Source organism: Tympanuchus pallidicinctus, unplaced genomic scaffold, assembly GCF_026119805.1.
Source record: "Tympanuchus pallidicinctus isolate F22 unplaced genomic scaffold, pur_lepc_1.0 scaffold19, whole genome shotgun sequence".
Taxonomy (NCBI): domain Eukaryota; kingdom Metazoa; phylum Chordata; class Aves; order Galliformes; family Phasianidae; genus Tympanuchus; species Tympanuchus pallidicinctus.
The window spans coordinates 3,661,040-3,684,668 of NW_026294710.1; the positions used below are offsets into that span (position 1 = coordinate 3,661,040).

General features: G+C 41.7%; 1 protein-coding gene across 3 annotated transcripts in view; it reads right to left on the minus strand.

The window, feature by feature from the left end:
• The window catches only part of PRKAR2B (protein kinase cAMP-dependent type II regulatory subunit beta), an 84,345-nt gene that overhangs the window by 16,105 nt on the left and 44,611 nt on the right, over positions 1 to 23,629 (minus strand). For all 3 annotated transcript variants that reach the window (XR_008206232.1, XM_052680957.1, XM_052680956.1), the window contains exons 3-4: positions 3,291 to 3,343; positions 2,095 to 2,178 (exon numbers count right to left, since the gene is read on the minus strand). Coding sequence is in view for 2 of the 3 variants with exons in the window: in XM_052680957.1 (XP_052536917.1) it covers positions 2,095 to 2,178; positions 3,291 to 3,343 (137 nt within the window). In the remaining variant the exon portion in view is untranslated. The remainder of the gene's footprint in view (positions 1 to 2,094; positions 2,179 to 3,290; positions 3,344 to 23,629) is intronic.

A 23,629-nucleotide genomic window follows, 5' to 3' on the forward strand; every position in this document is an offset into this window, starting at 1 on the left:
TACACAGAACTACAACAGGAAGAAGCCGAAGTGCAATGCAAGAAAGAAACAGTGGGAGTAGAAGACACACCATCTACACACAGCTTGATTCTTGTTCCAGAAACTGTAGCTTTAGCAGCTAAGATTAACCAGGGGGGTTTTTTACTAGTATGCCAGGGAGTAATTTCATCAGCTGGCATCACATGAACTTACATTGTCAGGGGGAGAGGCAGAGGTGAGGAAGAATCCGGGTAAGAAAATTTAAACTGTTGCAACTATGGTCACAGAGCTCTTAAGTCACTGTCCAGGAGCAGAGCAAGCAGGAGGAGTGGGGGAATTTCCATGGGACTACAGATCTGGGCTCTGGCGGCAAGCCAGACTGAGGAAGGCCGTGTTTTACTACCCTTGCAATCTTCAGAGCTCAGTAGCTTTCCAATGTTCTTTATGAATACAGTTATAATATAAGCATCTTTACAAAAAATACTTTTTGCTTTTGCTTTCTAGAACACTGTGAAGGATTAACCTGCAAGAAAGCATTCATAATCCACAGGACATAATCCTAAACAAAGGCAGGTGAACAAGAAAAGACTTGGGAGATCCCAGGAACAGACTTGAAGGCAGAGCCTCACAAGGGAGGCGTTGTGCCAAATATGTGGAAGTGACTGTGGGAAATCCTAACAGTCACGAGTAACTGATTCAGAAGCAAAAAGAAAACACATCACAGCAATGCAGTTGTTAGAATACTTCCACCAACAGGGGTGGTGATCCCTCAGAACTCTTCACAAAATCATATAAAGTGCCCCAGCTGGAGTAGTTCAATGCTGTGTAATACACAGTATTACAAAAGGACACAGCACTAACAAGGAACATATAAATAAAGCAATTCCACATCCAGTGCAGACAAACCTCTCTGAGTCCCCGAAGTCACACAAAAAAGTAATTAAGTAGTGTAAGGGACAAATGTTTGGGTGACTTTAACACAAACCAGAACAGTGGAACAAGTTCCAATTAAACATACAGCACAAGGGAGCTAAGAGATCCTGTGTCAGTTCCCCAGCATCCCAAGAATGCACACATATGATTTCCCTATGTTGAGACTCTGCACCCTCCTCCAGCTCTGCCTCCAAGGTTTTGCAAATCCCTGGAAGGTTCTGTGGCCCGCTGCTCCCCAGGGCCTCTGTGGAAGGGGTGCCCTGGGTCAGAGCACCACTTTTGTGCTGACAAAAGCAGGAGCTGGAAACTCGCAGCATGAATCAAACTGCATTTTCTGTAATAGCACTTGACTTCCCAATAGAGTTGCAGGCTGGTCTTTCCATTAGCTCTCTCTCTCTCTCTTTTGAATTAAACTTAAAACTTTTTGTTCTCATGCTTAAAGCTCTTCATAATTACTCCTCCCCCCTCCTGAAAGATCTTCCCAAGAAAGCATTTGCTGTGCTGTGAGTCACCCCAACCTCAGCATGCACCTTCTGATTGATGCACACAACTTTGCCTTGAACAACCCCGTGCACTTTTGTAGGATTATCACCTCTGTCTGATCCAGATCACTCATTCACTGCATTTCAGTTTTCCAAAAAGCCCATAATTGGTTTTATGGACAACAGAAGGAAATAATCTGCAAAGAATATCTGTAGTGTTTTACGTTATCTATACTAAGTAAAATAATGATGTAAATGTCTTGCTATTGCCCTTCCCTCTCCTTCTGCTTCTCAAGTTGCTTGTTCAGTTACAGCTATAGTTAAAATGTAGGCTCTGGGGGTAAGTTTAGGTTTTCATGAGGTACTCAGCAGGCTTCTGGAAGATAAAAAGTAACCACTATAAGCAATTCAAAGGTTCCAAGTAACAGATGACCCTCCATAAATGATATGAATGAATAAATAAATAAATAAATAAATAACAGCACAATCACATCACTACATTCATATTAATGTACTCCAAGAAATATATTTTATAAGTGACAACAGTTACAAAAAATAGCACTTCTGGAGTTTATGGAATGGTCAAGAAAGCATACATAAGGGCTTATGAAGTCCAATCTGCAAGCTTCAATTCAAAATTTCAAGAGAATTAATTCTCATCAACACTTCTAAATTGTGTTGATTGTAAAGATGCTCTTACCGGATCTAGGTTCTTAAAAAGAAGAATGTCCTTGCAAGCCTCCTGCAGCCTGTTTCTTTGATCATCTGTTTTAGGGTGAATAATCTGAGAGATAAAACAGAAAAACCTTTAAAGTGATTATCATACAGCAGCAAATAGTTGAAGGGCTGAGTTAATTCACCTGAGTATTTTATACAGTGTTTTTTCATGCTTCATAACATTTTCCCTTCAAAACCTTCAGGATTTGAATAAATAGAAACAGCACTGTATCACCACAGCACGAGCAAATGATGCCTGTCTGTATTTAAGCTGACAAGACCTTCAGCTTTTGTAGAATCCAGTACATTTTCACAAGCCATTCTGGATACCTTTATTTTAGTAGTTTCTGTTTAAACATTACTCTGCTGCTCCCTAAGCACACATATTCTGTAAAGAAACACCACTGATACATTTATCTATTTGCCACAACTACTTCCTAAAGAATATTTTGCAAAATAATCTCTGTGGTAAGTTTATACAAGTAGTTTAATGAGTAAACAACAGACTTCACATCATTTGAGAGAGACAGAAATTCACTAAATTACCAGTGTTTGGTTAATATGACTATCAGTCATTGGTTTAACTTATATTTTTATTATAAACTTTTTCAATGCTTTAATTAGACAGAAATTAGGTTCAGTACAAAAATATAAGCCAGTCTTTAAAAGTCACACATGCTATTTTATATTAAAAACTGAGTAAGTGCCTTTAAAGGTGACCTAAGTAAAAGAAATAAATCTATTTCATTAGCTATTGCATTCTACATATGAAAATCTCAGTGATTTTACAGTTCATCTTTTTTATGCCTTACCTAAATACTAGAATACTGATTAAAATACTGCAAGATTATAAGGAGGCTAAGTAAGTACTTTTAAGAGCAGAAATTATCTAAGCAAATGTAACTGCACACAAATGTTTCCATAACAGACCGTGGATCATGGGTACAGTCATTTAGAATGATATTTAACTGTGTCCTACACAGGTAACTATTACAGAGAATTTTTAAGTGTTCCTCTAACATGAAAAGCTCACGGATTATTAAAGAACATTACAATAATTATGGTTCTGAAAAGGAATGGTAATGCTAGTTACATAATGTATATTATCAGTCCTAAATTTTCTTTCTGAATGTAATACCTCAGAACTGAAAAAAAAAAAATCAATAAAGCATTAAATACCCTGGTTTCTGCATCATCCTCTTCTTCATCAGGATTGTAAGCTTCTGCACATACTGAAATAAAAAAAAAGTATAGTCTTAATTGAAAGTAAAATATTGTTTCACAAGAATTACATTCACAAACACTGCATGCCATACTCCACAGAGAATCACAGGAGATACTGCTGGTAAGAGTCCACGGCAGGTCATCACTAAACTGCTGGTCAAAAAGGGTACTTTTACATTAATTTTGGTCATGTTTTTTGTGCTTTGAAAGATCTCCAAGATAATCCACAGCTGGATACAGAGACCAGATCTTTCCCACTGCCTGTGTAAATACAAGGTTTTTTGATGCAGTTGAAAATTTCTCCCTCTCTTACACAATACTGAGTTGTGACGGTTTTGGCTGGGATGAGTAAATTTTCTTTGCGGAGGTTTGTATGCGTTGTTTGGATTTGAGATGAAAACAGTGGTGATAACACCCCAATGTTTCAGTTGCTGTTGAGCAGAGCCGCCCAAGGATGCTTCAGCTTCCTGTGCTGCCCTGCCAGCAAGGAGCCGGGATGGCACAGGGGGCTGGGAGAGGACAGCACGAGGACAGCTGGTCCAAACTGACCAAAGAAATGCCCCACAGCTTATGGTGCCATGCTCAGCAATGAAAGCAGAGGTGAAGAAGGAGGAATGGGGATGTCTGGAGTGATGGTGTATGTTTTCCCTAAAAGCTATCACACGTGATGAGCTCTGCTCTCCTGAAAGTGGCTGAATGTCTGCCTGCTGATGGGAAGCAGCAAATTAATTTCTTATTCTGATTTTCTTGTGTGTGCAGCTTTTGCTTTACCTACAGTTTGGTAGGTTCTCACCATTTTGCCTACCTGATTCTCTCCTCATCCCACGTGGGGAGAGGAGCGAGCAGCTGCACGGTACTGAGCTGCTGATCAGCACATCAGATGAAATACTGCACTGACATTTTGCAGGCTATATGTATTTTCATCCACCCACACCTTTTTCATAGCAACTTGATTACGTCTACTCATGTAATTTTCATGACTTGCATATGATTTTCCAAAATCACTGCTTCACCAGCTGTCCTGTATATGGCTATTCTGCCTAAGAGTAATACCACGCATTTATTAAGTACCACCATATTCCCCAAACCATTCCTGCAATGTGCTAAGCTCGTTGTGAATTCTAATCTCCAGCTTTATTCCAATCCATTCTCAACTTCGTGACAACAGTAAATCTACTAAACATACTCATACACAACCTAGATTATCACTGAAAAAAACAGAACAGTATTTAAAACAAATGCTGATGCAACAGTTATCTGAGCCTGAAACAGCAGTAGCTGCTTGGTATTGCCCTTCTCCATGCGGTTTTGTGGTCATCCCATGCAATTTATATTAACACACAGCACATTATTCCCTACCTTGTTTATAGGAGGGTCTTTCAAGACACTATTTAAGTTTCTTAAACTGAAAATGTAGGAATCTGCTGCTTTCTTTTATTCAAAAGTTCTGCTCTCTTGTTACAGGACATTAAGTAGTTCCAACAAATCCGTGTCCATTGCTGTTTATCCCTTTTCTCCAGGTACTCCCAAAAGGTTTATTTGTCCATCATTTCTTTGAGAACAAGAATGACCCATGGACCTCTGACAGCTCTCTTCCTTTAGGCAGAGAAGCCACTACTCCCTTTTAATGATCAAATTCTCTTTCTTTCATTTATCTTCTTCAGCTTCCCCATGTGGATTGCTAACAGGGCTGAGATTGACTTTTCCAGCTTCTTTCATTTCCAAGTACAGCACTGCTCAAGCACAGCTAGCCTGCAAACACCTAACTTATTAAATACTCTGTAATTCATCCTTTTTCTTTTCTAGGCTGAGTTTTCCATACACTCTTAATGCCACTAGTGAAGACTGACGTAATGTGTTAAGTAGAACAACCCTTTCCTAGAATATCCTCTTAGCAGTAAAGTACTTCTAGAAAAACTTCTGTTATTCCTAATGTTTGTTCTTGTAACTGAATCACTTTTTTTTTTTTTTTTTTTTTGCCTTGGTTTCTTTGATCTTTGTCTCTGTATCTTTTGCCATTCTTTTATACTCATTTTTAACAACTCAAATTGGTTTTAATTTTCTACACAGTTCCTTCCTGTGCTTGATATAAATAATAAAGTTATAATTTAGACATATTTATTTTACTTTTCTTTTATCCTCCTTCTGTGCTGTCACAATTTGCATTTGTTCCCTTTATATAGTTTCTCTGAGGAACAACCAATTCCCCTTATCTTTTCTCCAGATTCCTTTTCTGCAAGTGATGCCTACTGTCCCCTTTTACCCCTTTTGACCCTGCTGCTCCAATCCTTTCTGCCTACCTCCTACTGTTCCTAAAATGGGAGCTCTGCTATCTTACAGCAATTCTCATCACATTAGCTTTTCTCTATTCTAGAACATTTTCTCCCTTCCAGTTGGTATCAAACAGAATAGTTCTCCTTCAATGGCTTTTCTGTGACTCAAAGTTTCATCCAAAGTGCACCGCACTTCCTCTCCCGTTTTCTCTCCACACCTGTTCTGCTAATTTTGTTGCACTGCTCCACATGGATTAAGGTTTCAGATCCTCTTGATTACTCCCCGTATTTCCCATATTATTCTACAAACACATTCTAAAGTAGGCACCAGATAGATCCAGTGGATTTCCCATTCCCCCATCCAATTAAGATGACTTCACTGTACTACTGCACATTTATGCAGAGTCCCAAAGGAAGCCTTGACTCTCACTACCTCCCCGTATTAGGCACTTGGCAACTCTTAAAACATCAGCTTTCTAAAACTTGGCAGCTTCAAAAACAAATGTGATCAAAATCCCTCAAATCCCTCTGGAACTGACCAAAAGATTTCCACCAAATTTACTAGGAACTGAATTTGGCTCCAAAGAACTACAAATGCCCACAAAAGGAAGTTTGAGATATCTTGAACAAGTACAATACTTTACCTCTAAACACACAAAATGTCCCTACCAACATTTTTATGGAAATACGGTATTTATGTGTTGTCTGAAATAAACTTCAGGGATTTTAATTTAAATAGCAACAATAATAACATGCAAAGTAAGCATCATAACCCATCACAATGTAAATCATTACTTTGTTTCAACTGGTATCAGCCTCTGCGCTGCAAGGCGAGCACGTGTACATGGGATTCAACAAATGCATGTGGCAGGGTGCTGCTGGGTGAATAAACAGCCTCAACCTGAGCAAAAGTGACAACCAGTCCTTACCTCCAATGAAACCTTTGCACGAAAAAATTAAGCAAAGCGGGAATTTAGTTTACAAGGATTTACGCTGTTACAACAGAATCAACAGGTCTTGGGGAATATGGCTGAAGATGTAACAGTCCTCCAGATCACACAAAAGGAACTGAGTTTAGCTTCACCCCTGGCCATCTTATCAGTCCCTTTCACATTGCCGCAAGCAGGATCAGCACAGAAAGAGAGAATGCACCTGCAGTTTTCTGTGTCATCTGGTGTCTCTGCTCTGAATTCACTTATCTCTACTTGAGAAACTCAGTCGTGCAATTATCAGCAGGTACCTTAATTAAATATTTCTGCTTTATCACTGAATATGTGCAATATGTATCTCTAACAGCTGTAGTTTCTTCTGGTTAGTGCCCATCTTCCCCAGTTTCAAAATGACTTATTCTCATCATCTGTCATGAGAAACTTCCCTTCTGGCTGTAGATCTCTGCTTATTTTACATTGGCTTGTCTTTTTGCCACGATTACAGATGCATTTTTCATTTGGGTCACAACTTACAGATCATATAAATGCTATGGGTCTGCAGCTTCAGATGCAGAATTTCCTCTTCTCTATTCTTATTTCAGTAGCCTGTCTTAAAAGCTTTGTAGTCCAGTAACATATTAATTTCTGAATGTCATCACTAGATGTCTCATGGAAAAACTTGATACATTTTATTTCTGTTCCTGAAATAAGGTTTTTGACATTAGGTCCAATGAACTTCATGACATGAGCAATGGGGTTTGGGCCATTAAAATCACAATGACATAAAACACCCAGAACTAAAGACGTTTATACTGTAGACATCCACATCTGTAGAAGTCATCTGGGCTCCAATTACAGCCAATGGAGAGAAGCCAAAACTTTTACAAAGCTATTAATCTGACCTGTGTTACATGTCCAGATTAAGACAAGAGAAATTACAACTCTGACTAATAGGCTGAGGTGAACTCTATCCCTCTTAAGATGAATCCTGTTATTTACTGCAAGCTACTAGACTTACTTCTGCACTTCTCCATTTAGTTCGTATTCTTCAGAAAACAAATCCGTCATCTGATGGTTGCTCATGCAACAGTAAGTTTTACTCAGAGAATCGTATAATCACAGAATGGTTTGGGTTGGAAGGGAACTTACAGCCCACCAGCCCCAACCCCTGCCATGGGCTGGCTGCCCCCCACCAGCTCAGCTGCCCAGGGCCCCATCCAACCTGGCCCTGAGCTCCTGCAGGAATGGGGCACCCACAGCTCTATGGCAGCTGTGCCAGGGCCTCACTGCCCTCTGAGTAAAGAATTTCCTCCTAACATCTAACCCAAATCTTTTATTTTCTAGTTTAAAACCATTCCCCCTTGTCCTATCACTATCAGACAAAGGCACTCATACAAAAGTCACTCTCAGTCTTGTTTATAAGCTCCCTTTAAGTACTCGAAGGCTGCAATGAGGTCTCCCCAGAGCCTTTTCTTTTTGTGTATTCCAGGGAGACAGCCTTTGGCCTCCAGCTCTTCTGACTAAGGCCTGACTGGCATCACAGAAATAATTATTCTGAGCCACTCCACTGCTGGTGTTTGGAGCTTCTTTTTTCTACCTCTCCAGCTCATTCCACTCTCCCAAGAGTACACAGTATGCGCTGACTTTATCATGATCAAATGCCCTGCCACGTTTTGCTTCATGTTGCTGCTGAATTTAGTACTGTACAGTGTTGCTCAAAAATCAGTCCTAATACACTGCTTACGGACCTACTTCATCCTGTGCATAAGTACAGCTTTAAAAACAGAGATACAAACACTGTAAATATTCCTCCATTGGCAGCTAAGCTCAACAAAGTCAAACTATTTTTATTCATTTTTTTCAGTAGAAGATTATATTTCACATATAAATCATCAAGATGGACACAAACACAAACAAGGCCAAATACATCAGCACAAAGTATATAAATCTGTATTATCAGACAGCAGTGCATTATCAGAATACACACGCACTGAACATTGCACACAAATCTAGATGGATTGCTTTGCCAGGAAGAAGAGGCCATCTTTTCTAACTCAAGCAGCACCAGAAGTCAGTTTAGATATGAACGAGTTCTAAAATGAGAATTAACATATAGTTAGCAATTGTAAGATCACAAAAAAAGAAAAAGTTACACGTGCTCTATTTATTCTCTTGATGTTTCAGGAAATAAGAAGCTATCAACAATGAAATGAAGGAAAGTTCATATGTATTATAGTCAAAACATGGCATAAAAAACAATGAATGAGTGGAGTCTTTCCAAAGCATAGGAACCCTTAGCAATAAAGCATGTTACAATAAGTCAGTAAATAAATAAATAAGACTACGAAAATATTTCTTATTCCCGTTCAGGCTGAGTCAAGATCACAGTTTTGTCAGCATGATCACCAGGCTGCAGTGCAAAAACAGACCATCTCTTGCCTTTGCACAGGAAAGGCATCATTGCCCCACTTCCCACAAACACCCCAACTGTAATAGTAATGCCCCATCCCCTCATGCAGCAGGAATGTCACCTTACAGGTTTAGCCATGTGGAAGTTGCTAACTTATCTGCAGGGTGGGATTATTTTTTTTTTCCCAGTTCATCAGGATGTTCTTCTCTTCATTTGCCAAACAGAGCAGAAACACGATGCAGAGCTTCCTTGTATGGCAGATGCTACTTCCATACTGGTTTGCAAATACTGCTGGAACTCTGTCAAAGTTTCTGACACGATTTCCCACAGTAGTTCATTTTTTTTTTACACAGTGAAAGGACTGCACAGTAAGTCTTACCTGGTTCCACACAGCACACAGTAAGGTAATGTCAGCTGGCTCAGATCAGCCATTCCTGCAGAGCCCTGAAACTATTTCAAGGAGCTACACTTTCCTTAAATGTAAACTAATCTGGAATGATCACTGGAGCTACTGTTGCCCATGATACTACATCTGATGGTTACTAAACTGCAACTTCATCTAGGCACAGTTAGGTGAATTAATATGCACAATGGCAGATACACTGTGATTCTGTGTTAATAGTACGTTATACAGACAGTACTCACATTACAAATGCTATCCAAACTGGAATAAAAGTATACATGCTCAGAAAGAAAAAAACAAACACAAAAAAACTCTAGTAATGATAGAGACACAAATATTTTTGAGATTTCTTCACATGTAAAAAACAAAAATTTGAATAAACTCTCTCCAAGTCTTCCAGATTTATGAGACAACTACTTTCAACTGGTCCTTTACTTAACACAAGTGGCTAAGTGCTCAGGACAGCAGCCTTAAAATGTAAAGCTGCATAAAATCCAGTCAGCTTGTCTCCTCTTCATTATTAGAAAGGTGACCTTCGGTTCATTAGGTGGGCACTCTTTTGGAGTACTGAGAACACTGCCAAGAAAGTCTGTTTGAAAGTAGACTGCTCATGAAATACTGTTATCTGCTCTTCCTTTCAGTGTATGACTGAGATTTTCTGAGGACTGTATAACAGTCATAAATACAGACCAGATACCAGGCTTGTACTAATGGCAAAACCTTTTTGCTGGAAGGCTGTGCTCTGCCTGCACTACATGTTTGCAAGGAACCAAACACTTCAGAAGAACTGCTCATGTAATTAACTCTTCAGTGCCATTTTCTGTTGTCCATCTGCTACTACTATTATTTTAAATTAATCACACCTCAAGATATTTCCTCTAGCACTGCTAAATAACATGAAGTGCCTAATAATATATAGCATCTTGAATGAGATCCATGCCAACTGTAAGTCAGATCCTCCCAAGGACTCTCCATTCAGAAGTCCATGTGAAGTCTATTCATGTTACACCCATCCTCACACCAAAGTAAGGATTTTATCAAGATTGCATCATTTGAAAATACATGACAGTCCCCAGGAGACATTTTTAGATAACTTTATCCCAAATGAGCTATTCGTGTGTGAGTGCTTCTACACAGCAAGTTCCTTAATAACATAGAATATAACAGCAAAAGTTGTTACGTGTTAGACTGCACTGTCTTCCTATACATCACAGGGCAAAGCACTCTGCATTAAAGGCAGCAAGCGCTGCTCATTACTGGGGCACAGAGGTATGTTCTTCCCTTCAATCATACTGTTGTAAATTGCTAATAGGCTCCTCCACTCAAACAGCAGGCTTGAACTTCACAAGTAGATGAAAATACTTCCCTGTTTGGAAGCTGCAACACCAAGAAAGGCTTTAGTCAGGATTCTTTAGCCAGGATTCTAGTCTTTTTCACGTCCCTGAGCCCTGCATCCCCAAACCTCTATGTGGGGACCAAGGAGGTAAATCTCTCTCCACTGTAAGGGCAGAGCAAGTTCGAGAGTGCCTCCTTAGACTGAATGAATACAAGTCTATGGGGCCGGATGGCGTGCATCCCAGGGTCCTGAAGGAGCTGGCTGAGGTGGTTGCCGAGCCGCTCTCCATCATATTTGAGAAGTCATGGCTGTCAGGTGAGGTCCCGGATGACTGGAGGAAGGGTCACGTCACTCCCATATACAAGAAGGGGAGCAGGGAGGACCCGGGGAACTACAGGCCGGTGAGTCTCACCTCCGTGCCTGGGAAGATCATGGAACAGATCCTCCTGGACAACATAAAGAATGAGCATGTGATCCGAGACAGCCAGCACGGCTTCACCAAAGGAAGGTCATGCCTGACTAATCTTGTGGCCTTCTATGATGGAGTGACGGCATTGGTGGACGAAGGGAAGGCGACCGATGTCATTTACCTGGACCTGAGCAAGGCCTTTGACATGGTCCCCCACCACATCCTCATCTCCAAATTGGAGGGAAGTGGATTTGATGGGTGGACGACCCGATGGATAAGCAATTGGTTGAAAGGCCGCAGACAGAGGGTGGTGGTCAATGGCTCTATGTCCAGGTGGAGGCCGGTAACAAGTGGTGTCCCCCAAGGGTCTGTCTTGGGACCGGTGCTCTTTAACATCTTTATTAATGACATCGATGAGGGAATTGAGTGCACCCTCAGCAAGTTTGCTGACGACACCAAGCTGAGTGGTGCGGTTGATACGGTGGAAGGAAGGGATGCCATTCAGAGGGACCTCGACAGGCTGGAGGGCTGGGCTCGGGTGAAACTAATGAGGTTCAACACGGCAAAGGGCAAGGTTTTGCATTTGGGCCGGAAGAACCCCAGGCACCCGTACAGGCTGGGAGGAGTGGGCCTTGAGAGCAGCTCGGCAGAGAAGGACCTGGGGGTCCTGATGGACGAGAGACTGAACATGAGCCAGCAGTGCGCTCTGGCAGCTCGAAAGGCAAATGGGATCCTGGGCTCCATCAGGAGAGGGGTGGTCAGCAGGGACAGGGAGGTGATTGTCCCTCTCTACTCGGCTCTTGTGAGGCCCCACCTGGAGTACTGTGTCCAGGTGTGGAGCCCTCAGTACAAGAAAGACATTGAGATTTTGGAAAGGGTCCAGAGGAGGGCGACTAAGATGATCAGGGGGCTGGAGCACCTCCCCTATGAGGACAGGCTGAGGGAGTTGGGCTTGTTCAGCCTGGAGAAGAGAAGGCTGCGGGGTGACCTCATTGCAGCCTATCAATACCTGAAGGGAACCTACACCCAGGAGGGGAGTAAACTCTTCAGAAGGGCTGACAACAGCAGGACTAGGGGAAATGGATCCAAGTTGAAGGAGGGAAGATTTAGGTTGGATGTTAGGGGGAAGTTCTTTACAAGGAGAGTGGTTAGGCCCTGGAACGGGCTGCCCAGGGAGGTTGTGGATGCCCCGTCCTTGGACGTGTTCAAGGCCAGGTTGGATGGGGTCCTGGGCAACCTGATCTGAATGTGTATGTTTGGTGGCCCTGCTAGGCAGGGGGGTTGGAACTACATGATCCTTGAGGTCCCTTCCAACCCAGGTGATTCTGTGTGATTCTGTGATTTAGTAGATCCTCCATGAGGAATTGCATACTCCCTAGTCCTTGTTACAGTCCTATTGCACTCAATTCTATAATTGAGTAATTTGACAAGATGAAGCTAAAGAAAACAGCCTTTTGGCTTATGATGAGGAAACAGCTTTGCATGGCTTTTCAGGAAGCGCTTTATTTTATCTATCTGGTTGGTGAAAAACAGCACAAACACACACTACAGAGTCCAGAACACTGCAGGTAGTTATTAAACAATAAAAACATTACAAGACTCAGATGCATTTTCACGAGAAAAGTTTGTCAGAATTTACTATAGACTATAATACTTTCTGTGCAGGCTTCCTCAGCTACAGCTGGAGTAGCATGCTGTATTACAACATACCATACTCTGATGTTGACTTGTATAACCTTCTGTTCCCATTCTCGTATGCGTCCAAGCAGTTCACAATGCTACAGTGTGTTATTTGGGACATACTGAACTATGTATAAATATTTGACATGTTCTGAGCAGACACAGAACTCTCTGCATACTTTTCAACTTTATATTCACTAATACCAAAGGAAGAAAAAAAAAAAAAAAAAAAAAAAAAAAGGGAATTGCACCCAGCTCTTTTCCTTTGATTTAATACATCATAGACATCTACAGATTTTTCTCTTATTGAAAAGTCAGATGTACACACAATGTGAACCGTATCTCCCCCCTAGAAAACACATCCTTTACATAAAAAGTGCTGGAACAATTTTTAAGACTGACGCTGCAACTGTTGATCTCTGGAACCTACATTCTGAAAGCACACATGTTCACATTTTTTAAATAGCAACACGGTGGTGCCGTTTAAGGAACTATATACAACGCAGTAAACCACAACAGCAGCTTATTTTTACCCTAAATGAGTTTCTGTCCAGTCTGATAGGGTTTATTGCTTCTTCTGTGCAATAGGTCGAGTTTCATATACTAGAGCCCAAAATGACAGAATTGTTGCCATTGATTTTAATGAAGCATGGAAACCTCAGCAAGTAACTATTCTGATGAATTCCAATGCATTTAAATGTATGTTAAAGTGAATAAATAGCATACCAACCACTTCTTGAAAAAAAATTCTAGTCATATTTTTCAAACTTGATGGCAAAATGACATACAGACACCTTAAAAAAGGATACAGAAATAGGCACTAAACTGAGTTTATTACTCATTTATGTCTCCACTCATGTCTTCCTCTCAATGCAGTAAAATATATGAAAAGGAGATGTTAGTTTTGGTAAACCAGTAGGTATATTTGGGACTTAGTTATTAAAAGTAATTATTTTTAATGATGGGTTAAGTAGGAGAGCAGTCTGCAGAAAACCACCACAGAATTTACAAATCTGGCAGAGTAAAACATGAAACTATTAAGAGGACAGAAGGAAAAAAAAACAAAAACAGAAAATACTAAAATTTTGAAGTAGTGAGAAGACAGTGAAGGTGAGATGTATGAATCAGTCGGCTGTAGGACAGGGTGGACAGACAGAGCTGTAAACAAAGCAAAACTGGGAACCGTTCAAAAAAATAAAAAGGCTAAAATCATTGTAAATAAGGCAATTATCATAGAATCATAGAATCACAAGGTTAGAAACAACCTGTAAGACCATCTGGTCCAACTGTCCCATCACCACTGCTACCACAAGCACTAAGCCACATCTCGCAGCTCCTCATCCAGGCGCCTCTTGAACACTGCCAGGGACGGCGACTCCACCACCTCCCTGGCAGCCATTCCAGTGCCTGACCACTCTCTGAGAGAAAAAGTTTTTCCTCATGTCCAACCTAAACTCCTCTGGTACAACTTGCGGCCATTTCCCCAGGTCCTGTTTGTTGCCTGGGAGAAGAGGCCAAACCCCTCCTCACCACAGCCTCCCTTCAGGAGGTTGTAGAGAGCAATGAGGTCTCCCCTGAGCCTCCTCTTCTCCAGACTGAACAATCCCAGCTCCCTCAGCCGCTCCTCATAAGGTTTGTGCTACAGACCCCTCACCAGTTTCGTTGCCCTTCTCTGGACACATCCAGGGCCTCAATGTCTTTTTTGTAGTGAGGGGCCCAAAACTGAATGCAGCACTCGAGGTGCGGCCTCACCAGTGCTGAGTACAGGGGGATGATCACCTCCCTGCTCCTGCTGGCCACACTATTTCTAATGCAGGCCAGGATGCCGTTGGCCCTCTTGGTCACCTGGGCACACTGTCGGCTCATGTTCAGCCGAGCATCAACCAACACCCCCAGGTCCCTTTCCTCTTCACAATCATCCAGCCACTCGTCTCCAAGCCTTTGTACTGCATGGAGTTGTTGTGCCCAAAGGACTCGGCGCTTGGCCTAATTCTATTGGCCTGGTCTATAATGAATAGATAGCAGAGGAGCAGGTGAAAGACAGAACTCCAAGGCTCCCTAGCTTACTGGAAAAGGATTAGTGCTGAGCAAAGAAGCACTTGGAAAAATAGGAGGAGAACCAACAAAATGTAAGAATAATAGAATTCAAGAGGGAAAAACTAACACCAGATCTCAATTCTGCTAACAGGTTTGTGAGGTAAAATCATGGCTCCCACCTTGGTTTAACTGGACAGGGGAAAGGAGAAAGGGAAGGAAAGGAACTAGTGTTGCATGTCTACAAAAATGTAAAGATACAAAAGGCTTCGAGAAAATCTAAAAAACGTGAACAAGGACACTCAAGAGAAGGTGACCTCTGGGCACATACTTGTGCAAAGAATGACCATAGGACACTAAGGACAAAGCCATGAGCTCTGACAATCTTGTCCCAGTGCCCTTCCAGCAGGCTGGATTGATTTGTTCAAGACCACGTGAAAAATCTGCCAGTTGATGTATGTATGATCATCCAGGCAAAGAAGGAAGGCACAAATACTGAAACACTTAGGATGCAGACTCCTCATCTCTGAAAGGTGACTGTCAGCTCCTCAGAGGCACATGCCAAAAAGTACTGCCACTTACAGGGCAGAATTGTTTTGGGCACCTGAGAGTAAGTTTAGTCTTGGTAGGTTTCACAGAAAACCTTGTATCCATAAGAGATTTAGAATAACAAGCTGAGGACAGGCACCTTAAAGAAGAGGAATCATCCTTTTAGAAGAACGGTTGCTATAGAAAATTTACCTTTGCTTATCACAGTGATAGGATTGAGGGAATTAAGCTTGAATCAATCCTTCCCCATTTCACACTGAAGAGCCCCCATGCTCCCTCACAAAACAAGAGATACACCTCCTTTCTCCTGGGGCAAGGCTGCCAGGCAAGATGAAACACAGTAATAAGCTAAAGGAGCTGTCTCCTAGAATTTTAATATACTGATTTTGGTCAAATGGATAAGTCATACTCACATAATCCTCTATATCAGAACTCAGATAAATCAAACTTAATGCAGAGGTGCCAGATCTAACAGGAAGACAGGTAGACAAAAGAGATTTTCTCTAAAATGCTCCTGCCAAGTTTTGAAAGGTTTGAGTTTGAACATCTGGTTTCTCAACAATTCCAGAAAATCCATCTAAGATTTTTTGCTGACGGGTTTTTCTTTAGATAGGCAGAAGAAGTGTAGAAGATGAATCACAACTATAAGATAATACACTCCAATTTACTTTTCCCACAATCAAAACAGAAACGGTTATTATCAAATAGTTCTGCCACTGCATACCAAAGTAAGAAGGTAAGCACCCAACACAGCAATCACTACATGCTCACCTACATCTGTAATGTGCAGACAACAATAACAAGCCAAAAGATGAACTACAAATTTCTTCCAAGAACTGGGTCAGTAGTCAACCTAAGAACACCAATCACCACACTTATGCCCATAACCGTGTTGCTAATTTGTGCTGAGAACAAGAAAAGAAGACACCAAGGTCTCATAGAACTGATTTATCTTTTTCTGAGAGAAAAAAAAGTACCCTGAACTCATACAGATAATGAGCAGCTTCATCTCTTCTATCTAAGAATCCTGCGGATTTCCACAGAGCTCAGTTACTCTCCCTCACATTTTCTAACACTAGTCAATGCAGAAAGGCTAGAACTAGTGCCATCAATAAAACAGAGGACACTTCAAATTATTTTACTCTTTTCTGCTAGCCACAAATAAGTAGCATCATTTTTCCAAGGCCCGGTTAAAATGACATTGCACTTGAAGAAAAGCCAGCTGGAGGTAAACCCAGAAAAAAATGTCATCACATATGCAGGAGACAGAGGGGAAGATGTGTGAGGAGTGGCTGAGGTCCCTGGGTTTGCTCAGCACAGAGCAGAGGAGCTGAGGGGAGGCCTGATGGCGGCTGCAGCTCCTCACAATTTTTTACTAACTGCAACCAATATCCAAGGAAATTGCATATGCCAGGTGAATGTTTGTCAGAAAAACTGTTAGAATTACAGCACAAATTAAGCAAACATTTAGCATCTCGTTTTGTGTGGTGTTACAATCCAGGCTTATAGTTTCATCTTTTTCTACCAGGAAAGAAAGCATGTACTGATGCTCTTCAGCAACAACTCCGTTAAATACCAAAGGAGAATAAATGAACTTGAAGGGCAAGAAGGAGCTAAATCTATTTTCTTCAACCAAATCCATTCTTCGCAACGTTCTGTGGAATGTTCTTTTAGACAGTAATCTCAGAAGGAATAATCAAGGCCACAATGAAAGCTGAAGGAACCCCAAGGAAATTGTATTCCCTTATAAATGTCCTGTGTTTAAGCAGCAGTGCTGAAGATCTTCTTGATTTAATTTGTGTACAGTTCCCTTGAGACCTCTAGGCATTTCAGGTTTAATGATTAAATAATCATTCAGTGAGAAGTTAGCACACAGCAGCACAACCATTACATAGCAAAATATTCTAGTGGAAAGAACCAGAGTCTATTTGCTGACTCAGGTACCCACTGCTGATATATAAACATAAAATAATTCTAATTCTAAAACAAACAAACAAAAAAGTAATAAAAATTGAAAACTTGACATGTTAAAAATAAAAAGAGCCAGGCTTGGAATAACTGTGACAAATGAATTTGGTGTAAAGACATTTAGCGTAATCAAAGTGATTTTTTTTACTCTCTGAGTGGTCTTCTCAGTGTGTCAAAGCACCAAGAAAAACCGTTATTTATCATTAATTCAATACATGAAAGATGCACAGTACATGTATCAGCGTGTAAATCATGTATGTCTAGTGAATGTTTTTCACCTAGAACTTTACTCAGAGAGTGCACCCCGATACCCTCCATCTTCATGCTGGAAGCAGCACAGCTGGCCACTGCTTGCCCAGGGAGCTGCTCCAAACTGGGGCAGGGGGCCCTGGCAGACAGCAACTGGCCCCGAGAAAGCAGTACCCAGCAACAAAGGTGGACAACTGCATGAACACTGGCTGTGTGAGCCAGAGAAGTGACTGTTACCCTCTACTCCAAGCTTATTAGACCACATCTAGAATAATGGGTCTACCTGTGGAGCCTCCAAATTCAGGAAGACTGATAAACTGGAATGAGCTCAATGGAGTGCCACAGGGTGGCTGGGCAGTGGTCCTGCAAGCAGAGGCTGAAGCAACTTGGCTTTCTCGGGCTGGAGAAGAGATGGTTTGGGGAAAAATAGCAGCTTGGCAGTATCCATGGAGAAATGACTGAGGCTCTGTATACTGGTTCATGAAGGGAAGAAGACAAACAAAGGCACGACTCAAAGCAAAACAGTTCCAAACTGGTTATAAGGAAAACTTTTTCACATTGAGGCCAGACCGGTGGCAAATCACCCAGAGAGGTTATTTTCCAAAACCCAGCCCAGAGCAACCTGGTCTGATCTAAGAGCTAGCCTGCTTTGAACTGAGTTTGAACTAAAGCCCTCCTAAGGCACATTCACAGAATCACAGAATCAGCTGTAACTGAGGAAGCCTGCACAGAAAGTATTATAGTCTATAGTAAATTCTGACAAACTTTTCTAGTGAAAATGCATCTTAGTCTTGTAATGTTTTTATTGTTTAATAACTACCTGCAGTGTTCTGGACTCTGTAGTGTGTGTTTGTGCTGTTTTTCACCAACCAGATAGATAAAATAAAGCGCTTCCTGAAAAGCCATGCAAAGCTGTTTCCTCATCATAAGCCAAAAGGCTGTTTTCTTTAGCTTCATCTTGTCAAATTACTCAATTATAGAAACGAGTGCAATAGGACTGTAACAAGGACTAGGGACTATGCAATTCCTCATGGAGGATCTACTAAATCACAGAATCACACAGAATCACCTGGGTTGGAAGGGACCTCAAGGATCATGTAGTTCCAACCCCCCTGCCCAGCAGGGCCACCAAACGTACACATTCAGATCAGGTTGCCCAGGACCCCGTCCAACCTGGCCTTGAACATATCCAAGGACGGGGCATCCACAACCTCCCTGGGCAGCCCGTTCCAGGGCCTAACCACTCTCCTTGTGAAGAACTTCCCCCTAACATCCAACCTAAATCTTTCCTCCTTCAACTTGGATCCATTTCCCCTAGTCCTGCTGTTGTCAGCCCTTCTGAAGAGTTTACTCCCCTCCTGGGTGTAGGTTCCCTTCAGGTATTGATAGGCTGCAATGAGGTCACCCCGCAGCCTTCTCTTCTCCAGGCTGAACAAGCCCAACTCCCTCAGCCTGTCCTCATAGGGGAGGTGCTCCAGCCCCCTGATCATCTTAGTCGCCCTCCTCTGGACCCTTTCCAAAATCTCAATGTCTTTCTTGTACTGAGGGCTCCACACCTGGACACAGTACTCCAGGTGGGGCCTCACAAGAGCCGAGTAGAGAGGGACAATCACCTCCCTGTCCCTGCTGACCACCCCTCTCCTGATGGAGCCCAGGATCCCATTTGCCTTTCGAGCTGCCAGAGCGCACTGCTGGCTCATGTTCAGTCTCTCGTCCATCAGGACCCCCAGGTCCTTCTCTGCCGAGCTGCTCTCAAGGCCCACTCCTCCCAGCCTGTACGGGTGCCTGGGGTTCTTCCGGCCCAAATGCAAAACCTTGCCCTTTGCCGTGTTGAACCTCATTAGGTTCACCCGAGCCCAGCCCTCAACATTCCAACTTGAAATATCCTAAGATCCAAAAGCACCTAGTGATTGGGAAATTCAGTCCACAATTGAGTTCCAAGCTGTTCTTCCTGATGCTGTAAAGTTACCTGGCAAAGGGTATCTGAATGGTTATCTAAAAGAACAATGGCAGAACTGCTTTAGAAAATGCCATAGGAAAGCTCAAGGCTTTTTTTATCATCACCACATAAGGACCACATCTGAAGTCACTGTTCTAGAAGATTAGTGGAAAAACTAGAGACATTCACTTGTAGAATGCAATAAGACCTGCCTGGTCCTATCATAAGAAAGTGTTGCAGAACCTGAAGAATTGTGTCCCACTTGCTCCACAGATTTATCACAGCAGTCTAGAGCACCAGTAGAACGGAAAGCAAAATCCAGACGAAATTTCACATCAATTCAGCATACCACTTATCACAGAAGATAACGATGCTGAGCAGTTGACCAGGAGGTAAACAATTAATAGTTAATACAGACTATAATTTATGGTTCCAGATTCAACATGTACTCACATGAATTTCATAATTTGTAACGATATATGATTGGGCTTCCAAATGCTTGTCTTGAGAATCAGATGCACAAAAAGAAACCAGTAATATGTAGAAATTGAACAGTCTGGTTAACTGTGGGATATACAGAAGAACGATCACAAAAATCGAAAAAGGAAAAGGAAACACTTCTGAATGCCACTGCATCTACCTTCAGCATGACAGTGAAAACTGCAGGACCTGCAGACAGCCAAATATACAGAAGGTAAATAGGGCCCAGAGTGTATTACAGGCATTTACGTCCAAATGCCCCTGGCAGATTAGAGGGACCAAAGTTCATTACTGTTTTGCAGTAAAAAACTTCTTTTTCTGAGTAGCTCATGTGAACTATTTTACAGATATTGCCTTAAATTTAACCAAATGAGACTTCATCTTAGGCTTTTCACCATGAAAAAAGCCCCACAGAGTGAAGAAAAAGACATTCAAGATGATTGCTGGTATTGAGGGACCAGGGATGAGTATGAGAGAACAGAGGCATAACAAGTTAAACTCATTTTCCTGAGATTCCAAAGTGCCTCATGTTAATACTGAGAACAAAATGTCAGTTTCTGTGGAGTAATCCCTAGCTGACACCACGGTATCTGAAAGAGCTGTAAATCACAGTTGTTGAACTGGAGAAACTCAGCATGTGCTTCACTTGGTGTACTTTCATTCAGCCAGGGCTACAGACAGTGTCAACTGTGATGCTTCATCTATGTCACAAGACTTTGTGGTAGCTCCATTGGTCCCACAGCTCTTGTGGCATCCCAGGTACTGGTCCCAGAGGCTCCCAGTGGTGCTCAGGTGCTGGTCCCTGGTGGTTACCAGTGCAACCTCAGATGCTCAACGCAGATAAAGCCTTTGGGCAAAGCAGGCACCTAATCCCTTCTTTTGCCAATTTTAAAAGAACAGCAAATAGAGCACTTATCAGGAATGTATCACTTTCTAGTCAATAAAAATAATTCACACTTGAATCAAAGATGGAATTCAAGCTTCCTGAGTATCACAGCAATGAAGATAACAAAGAAAGACACAATTATTTACTAAGGATTACAAACCCGTTGAAAGCAAATAGACACAAATTCCTACTGTCACACCTAGCTAAAAAAAAAAAAAAAGTGTTTTCATATTTTTTTCTATTCTTTGTCAAGACAGATTCAGAATAAATTGTCCACTATTACACTGTCACCTATCATCTAATCACATAGGAATGACACAGTACAAGAAGGAAGGAAAAAATAAATGCAGAGAGATGCTAAAAAAGAGAAAATCTAGGGACTTCCAGATCCCATAAAACCCATTCAACAGTTTCAGGTAATTGTGCTACCCAGTAAAATGCTGGCATTCCCATAAAATAACCCATGTGGGCAAACTGTACAAACATGCACACAAAATCTCTAACTGAAGCTTGCTCTTCTGTACAAGAAAAGAAAACAAGCTGTCTTCTAACAGGCATAAAAATCATGATGAGGAATTAAGCTTAGGTGACCACTGTAATGTCTGACACCCTGCATGCTTGAAGTTACTTCCAGGTAAACTTCAATGAGACTGCAATTTTTAGCAGTGGAATGGAACTGTTCTATTTGGGTCTTTTTATTTTTTTTCTTTTATACTATTTCTGTTCTTACTTTTCCACTTAATTTCCACTTTTAACAGCTGGTGTGAAATCATATAAAATATCCCTTTTCTTCTGATCAAACAAACAGGATTTTAAAATACGTGCTCAAAGCCAACGCTGAAATATATTTCCAGTAATATCAAATAGTTACAAGGAGGAGTATGTGTTCACAAAAATTCAGAACTATTCTTGGTCAGGTGGCCAAGAAGACCAACGGCATCCTGGCTTCTATCAGAAGTAATGCACTCAGCACAATAGGGAGGTGACTCTCTTCTCAGCACTGATGAAACTGCACCTCAAGCACTGTACTGTTTTGGGTCCCACACTACAGGATGGTCCTGGAGCATGTCCAGAGAAGGGCAGCAAAACTGTAAATGGGGGATGAATGCACAAGTCTGATGGGAGTGGCTGATGGAACTGGGATGGCTTGGTCTGGAGAAGAGGAGGCTCAGGGGAGACCTTATTGCTCTCTACAACTGCCTGAAAGGAGGTTGTGGCAAGGTGGGGTCAGCATCTTTTCTCACATAACAGTGATATGACAAGAAGAAATGGCCGCACCAGGGGAGGTTCAGGTTGGATGTTAGGAATAATTTCTTCTCAGAAAGAGTGGTGAAGCACTGGCACAGGCTGCCCAGGGAGGTGGTGAAGTCACTGTTCCTGGAGGTGTTCAAGAACTGTGGAGATGTGGCACTGAGGGACGTGGTTTAGTGAGTGTGGGGGTGATGGGTTGATGGTTGGACTAGATAGATCATCTTAGAGGTCTTTTCCAACATTAATAATTCTATGATTCAAAAGAAGGAAAAGAGTGGAATTGAAAGCTAATGAGATTGAACTATTTCAAGTCCTGCAAGTTAAATACTAATGTTAAATACATTTCGCATTACCAAATTCAGTTTGTTAGAAAAAGACACGCCAGCACTCTAATTGATATGAATACATTAATTAATATTACGAAATAGGTGATTTTTTTGAAGTTTCAGAAGCAGCAGCCTGCCTGTTATGTTACTGATCGATATGTTCGTTTGTTTGCTTTTAACAAGTTTTTAATCTCCTGAAAATATTTGCAGTTATTTTTACTCAGTTGATTTTATCACACTAATAAGCTATAAGACTATAGCTTATATACAGGACTATATAAGAATTGTACATACAGCGTGGGTAGGCTGTGGGATCCCAAGAATGGTGGATACCCTACGTACAGAGCCTCTGCTCCTTCATACTGCTGCATCTGTCCCCCGCAGTCACCAGCCACTCCTTCTATCTGTAAGAATATAATAGAAAGGGAAGGCATAACACGATGCTTCCAGACTAAGAGCGGATGGGAACACACAGGCCCAGGGTCTCAGTCCCTTACCTGAGTGCTACTCAACAGCTCTGGGCCTTCAGGTCGCTGCCCCTGGGGACAAACATCTCAGGCTTAATGGCCATAAGGGCACAGTTCTTAGAAGGTGGGGACAGCTGCTTAGTATAGAGCAGTTACAGACTTGTTCTAATCTGCTCTTTAATGTTTCCACTGTAATAATGTGCTGTGATAAGAACAAAGGGGATTGTATGAATAAAAGTGGATTTCTTGAGGAAGTAAAGGTCAAAAGACTTGAAAATTAAAAAAAAATTAAACAATTCAGATGCCTACAATGGAAGTTTTCTTGTCACAGGTTTTGTTGCCTGTAAAAAGAGTTAAAATTTAACTTTTATCTGCCCACATCTATGCCAGAGGTGAAGGGAAACTACATAGAGTTCCCAAAACAACATGTCGTGTGGCTGTATCAACTCAAGTCCCAGTGACTCAAGTGGAAAATGGAACTGTGAGTACACACTGGACATGTTCCTCCAACACAGCCTGGTAATACGAAGCAGCAGAGTCATGCTGCTCCTACCTGATTTCGTGGAACACAAAACAAAACCATAGGTTGGAGGGGGGAAAAAAAAGTTCCAATGCTAAGCATTTAATTACGAGGGAATGTACTTTTATATCACAGATGGCTGTAACAAAGGGCTTCCATTACTCCAGACAGCCCAGAGTTACATT